This window comes from Nanorana parkeri, unplaced genomic scaffold (genome assembly GCF_000935625.1).
Source record: "Nanorana parkeri isolate BGI_ZX_2015 unplaced genomic scaffold, ASM93562v1 scaffold24, whole genome shotgun sequence".
Taxonomy (NCBI): Eukaryota; Metazoa; Chordata; class Amphibia; order Anura; family Dicroglossidae; genus Nanorana; species Nanorana parkeri.
The window spans coordinates 229,385-234,316 of record NW_017306292.1 but is presented as its reverse complement, the minus strand read 5'-3'; the positions used below and the strand labels follow the sequence as shown (position 1 = coordinate 234,316).

The window sequence follows — 4,932 nt, the reverse complement described above, 5'->3', positions numbered from 1 at the left end:
TGCACAGGAAATGGGCACAGAGAGAAACAGGGCGCCAAACCCAGCTGGGGCTGTCGCAGCGGAACCTGTTTCACAGTCGGGTACCGCATGTGCTCGATGGCTGAGCTATAGAGACTAGAAGGATCTATATTATCTAGCCTGTCGCTCATATAGATCAGTATGGAGAAAAAGGCGACCAGAGATCCCTAGCAGGGAGTTAGATTAATATTCCTCGATGCTAGGCAGAAAAACTGTGTCCTTCAATTTACGGTATGCGAAGGATAAAAAGCCTGCAATGATCTATATCTATCTGTTTACAGATTGCAATTACTAAACATTTTGAAAGGTTTTTGGTGTATTTTGAAGATATGGGTGAAGTTCCTCTTTAACGCAACACACTAGAACAGAAAGGTGCGAATGGGCCCTGAAAGAAAACTGAAAAAAAAAAAAAAGGGCCCCAGGGCTACTTGGTGGTCACACTGATCTAAAGCAGTCAATGCAGAGCTGACGACGCAGAATTACCATGCAGACCAGGAGTTCTGACTTGCTGCATGCTTCTTCCCGGTCAGGACCTACATATGGAAGCATTTTCAGGTCAGGAATGACAGCTTCCATATTTAACGCAAGTTTACAAAGTAACAATATATTAAACACATCTATAATGAGAGGTTTTAGCTATATTTGAGCTACTTTCTTCATTTTAACCTCGAAAACCCAAATCTGATACAATATCACATTCCTACCTGGCAAGCCATTAAATTCATATTTTCTTCTTGCTTTACTTTAAGTCAAAAAGAAAAACAACCATGCATTGTTTAATAATTCACAAAATATTACTGACAATCTTTTAAAAAGTGATAAATAAAAATCACACACGTTTATCTTTTAGAAGTTTTTTTTTCTTTTTTTTTTTAAACTTTATTTGTTGCACTATTCCAAACATACCAAACCTCTGTCAGATGGTGTGGAATGTACCACGGGTATGCAAATGACTCCAATAGTCTGATAGCTCAATGTTTCCTTTAAAACAGTTATTTGGGCTACTGCAAATGGCACAGACCTACAAAATATGAAGGTAAACAACATACTTTCGGTACCATATTCATCTTTAAGGGTGCATTTGGCGACATGTCTGAGAAAGGCCAAGATATGAGTAAGCAAATGGTCTTGTTTATGTCTTATAGCAAACCGTAGATTAAAAAGAATCCTCAAAGACTTACTTTATTTCATTGAATTGTTTATTACAGAAGAGGAACTTTGGATTCAGTTCATTTTATGCAGCTCTTTAAAAATGCAAGGACTCACTTTGCATGAACCAGTGAACCCTAAAATGATATAATCTGGTGTCTATCTGCACAATCAAGAAGGAACAGCAAGCAGACAAGTTAAAAATAATAAGAAATGTGGTCTATGGATGGGAATGGTTTCCACGGTTTTGCTTATGAAAGCACTTGTTTTAAGGGCTTGACCATACAGGAACCCTTCCTGGCAGTTTGTGGAAGCTATCAGACAGTTCTGACCCCTGCCAATCATCAGTTATTCTAATGTGCATTGAACATTTGGCAACAACAAAGGCCAGGTCATTGTTATGTAGTGGTCATTCAGCTTCCCATTGTGTTCTAAGGCTCCTGGCACACTGGGAAAGTAGTCCAATTGCAGGCAGAACACTGCCCATGAAAACGCACTGCTTGTATGTTCTTCTGCATGAATGAAGCCTGCGACTGGCTAGTACATAGGCCAGTGGTGGCGAACCTTGGCACTCCAGCTGTTTTGGAACTACAAGTCCCATGAGGCATTGCAAGGCTCTGACAGCCGCATAGATAACTCCCAGAGGCAGATGCATGTTGGGATTTGTAGTTTTGGCACAGCTGGAGTGCCAAGGTTCGCCACCACTGACATAGGCTCTTATAATTGCCCTTAGTGTGTTCACCGTTCACGCATGCTTTGCATTTCTCAAAGTACAGTGAAATCCTATTGCTTACTTTAATCCGAAACTGGATTCACCCGTGTTCCCAAAAAAACAGCATGTACTGCTGCTGAGGCCCAAGGACAGCTTTGGGAAAAGCATGGACTACCAAATCAATTACTGTACAACTCTAATCAAACAGCAAAAAAAGCAGACACTTTTTTCCTCATTGAAGCTAAAGAACATTGTGATTGGTTGCTAGGGGTGTTTATTGGTTTTGAACTCCTAAATCTATTTAGAATTCTCTTCTCACTATTATACTTCAAACCCAGAAAGTCTTCAACAAGATTCTCCCTTTCATGTGCCAGATAGATCTGCTATGTGTTCTTTCAGACACAAGACCCACTGCCATCCATTATGTGGCAGACTAAAACAGCTACATGCATAATTTTCCCAATGTAATCTAAAAGAACCTGAACTCGATGGCTAAGATGACAGTGTGACCCTATCAGATCTGGTACACAATCATACATGTGTACCTTCCACTGAGATGCAGGTCGGTTATGCCCACATTCGCACAGCATATGGAATAAGTCACAAGGTATGATCATACACTGCACATATAAGGATATAGAAGAAGGTGTGCAGCTCCCAGGCAGCGGGCTGAACATTGTTACAACACAGCTATTCAGCACATACTGTAGAGGAGCAGGGGTGGACAACAAAATATGGAATTCAGGAGCCAGTCTGGCCAATCCTAGAGAAAACTTCCAAGTCAGGTGCTAGCAGTTTCTAAGGAGCATTGGTTACCTGGCTCCTGGGATTTATTCAGCCCTACTGTAGAGGCAGCTACTTCAAGCTGTTCATTTCAATGCTGCAACCTGTCAAAAAATCGAAGCAGTGTTCTGGCCACCTTTAATCCCACATGCCTCCCACCAGGACAGCCTTGGAATGCCAGCGCTAACATGGCACAAAGGTCACAACATCTCTCTACACAAGGCCTACAAAGGAAGTCCGATAAGTGGGTCACATATACCTAAAGCACCAAACCTGTAGACTGCTGGTTTTGAACTCCTTTTAACCTCAGCAAAGGTCTACAATTGTGAAAAGTCTTAGAAAAGCTAAGATTAGTTTGTTCAATAAAGAATAAAGAACTAAAGACACTTCTGGAGTCAATCTATTAAACTACATTAGGAAACCATTGCTAATACACACCATGATTTCAATGACTGAGCAATTTGTACTTGGGAGGGTCAGTTTCAGAGCTAAAGACCAAATTGTTGAATTTGCTTTCTCATTAATTGGCTCCTTCCATCCTTGAAGCATACAGTGTTTGTGGAAATGTGTCAGTTTGTAGCAATTTTACGGAGCTACAAGTTCCAGCACTCCTGAGCAACAGCTGGGACTTGGAGAAGAACTGGAATCTGTGGTGAGGAAAAGGCATGTGATGGATAAGCAGCTCCCTCCTTTGGTTACAGTGGCCACTCTTCAACTCCTGGCCTACACACTAGCTCTGGGGCAGTGAAGGTGGACCCATTTCATTTATCAGTGTCAGAGGAGATGATGAGTTTATGATCATCATCTTCCACACAGACATACATGTCCCAGCAGGAACTATAGCCTATGGTCCATGTGTAGACCCTAAACTGAGGAGAGGACAATGCCAGAGAATGGAAGCTTTTTCTCCACCACTCATCATCCCTCATGACAGATTCCCATTGACAAACGGCTGGAAAACAAACCAAACCGCCACGGCCAGATGTGTGAATTATTCATCATTGTGATCATTTTCTTGTCTCCAGCAACCCGGAAAAAGAAAGATCAATCTAAACTCAAAATAGCAAACATATTACAGATGTATTGTTCTGATGAATGAATTGAACCGATACGGTGTACATGCATGCAAGTCCACAGACACAAAGAATGGTCGGTTCTAGCAGTATTGTAGACATTAATGGCAAAATGAAGGCCTAGCTCTCCAAAGAACGAGTCTGCCAGGGGTTTCTCCTCCAAAAGGAGGTCAAAGCAGAAAACCAAAAACATAATGGGCCCTTGTGCCGCTCTCGGTAACACGGTAAAACACAAATGCATATTTTCCCATTGGTTCAGCTCCGAGATTTCTCTCTCTGGTTTTTTTTTTTTTTTGTTTTATTTTTTTTACAATATTAAAGGAAAAAAAAAAAAAAAAGAAAAGAAAAAAAAAGAAGGATGCTCACCCCCCACCTCCCCTCTGTTTGGTTGTTGTTTAATTTACACGTTTAATTTGCCTTATTTACAGAGCAGTTTCTTTTCCCCATCAGTCTCCAGAACGGTTTAAATAGCATTGTCACGCAGGAGTGCCGCTTTTGTGTTGTGGATTTTTCTTTGATGCAGAATCCTAAAAATTACAGATGGCGTGCTGTTCAGGAAGGGGCGAGCGGGGTTCAGGCGACCTCTTTCAGTTACTCAGGAGTAATTCTGTTGCAGTTTCTACGTCCCATGCTTTTGATGACAAAGCTGCTATTACTGCGTTCTGAAGAAGGGGAAAGAAGGGAGAGAAGGGAGAGATATGGAGCATTATAAACAGTGCTTGTGTGTGACAGACAGACACCTTTTTTTTTTTAATCATAAAAAAACAAAACACTCCAAGCAAGCACATAAAACCCATTTTAAGCTCAATTAAGTATTCCACCAAAAATCATGGAGTCATTTTTTGAGATCAGCAAATGCATATAACTAGTCTAGAGCCAATAAACTGAATATATGTATATTGCTGGCTGTGCCGGGTTTCCAAGTCTCTGTAAATGGCGACTCGCATATGTTCATTCGAATCAGATGGCGGGGGCATCAGGGGTTTTGTTTTTTTTTTTTTTACTTTTGCTATCACAAAAGGGGCAAACGGCATGTGACAGGTTCTCTTTAGACATAGCCCTCCAATACAGACGATCAAGCACTGGACTGTGCTTGAGCATCTGTTTTCCAGGCACTTCCATTGGCTTCTGACAGCTCCAAACCAGGAAGCGCCAATAGCACAGTGCTTCCTGCTTCACTAAGCACAAAGCGGATTC

The 4,932-nt window shown here is 41.4% G+C and overlaps 1 protein-coding gene across 4 annotated transcripts in view; it reads right to left on the bottom strand.

The window, feature by feature from the left end:
• Positions 1-4,046: 4,046 nt before the first annotated feature.
• UBE2K (ubiquitin conjugating enzyme E2 K) overlaps positions 4,047-4,932 on the bottom strand; it is a 28,400-nt gene continuing 27,514 nt past the window's right edge. For all 4 annotated transcript variants that reach the window (XM_018564497.1, XM_018564505.1, XM_018564521.1 and 1 more), the window contains one exon: positions 4,047-4,397. In XM_018564497.1, coding sequence (XP_018419999.1) covers positions 4,323-4,397 — 75 coding nt within the window. In that variant the 3' untranslated portion in view covers positions 4,047-4,322. The remainder of the gene's footprint in view (positions 4,398-4,932) is intronic.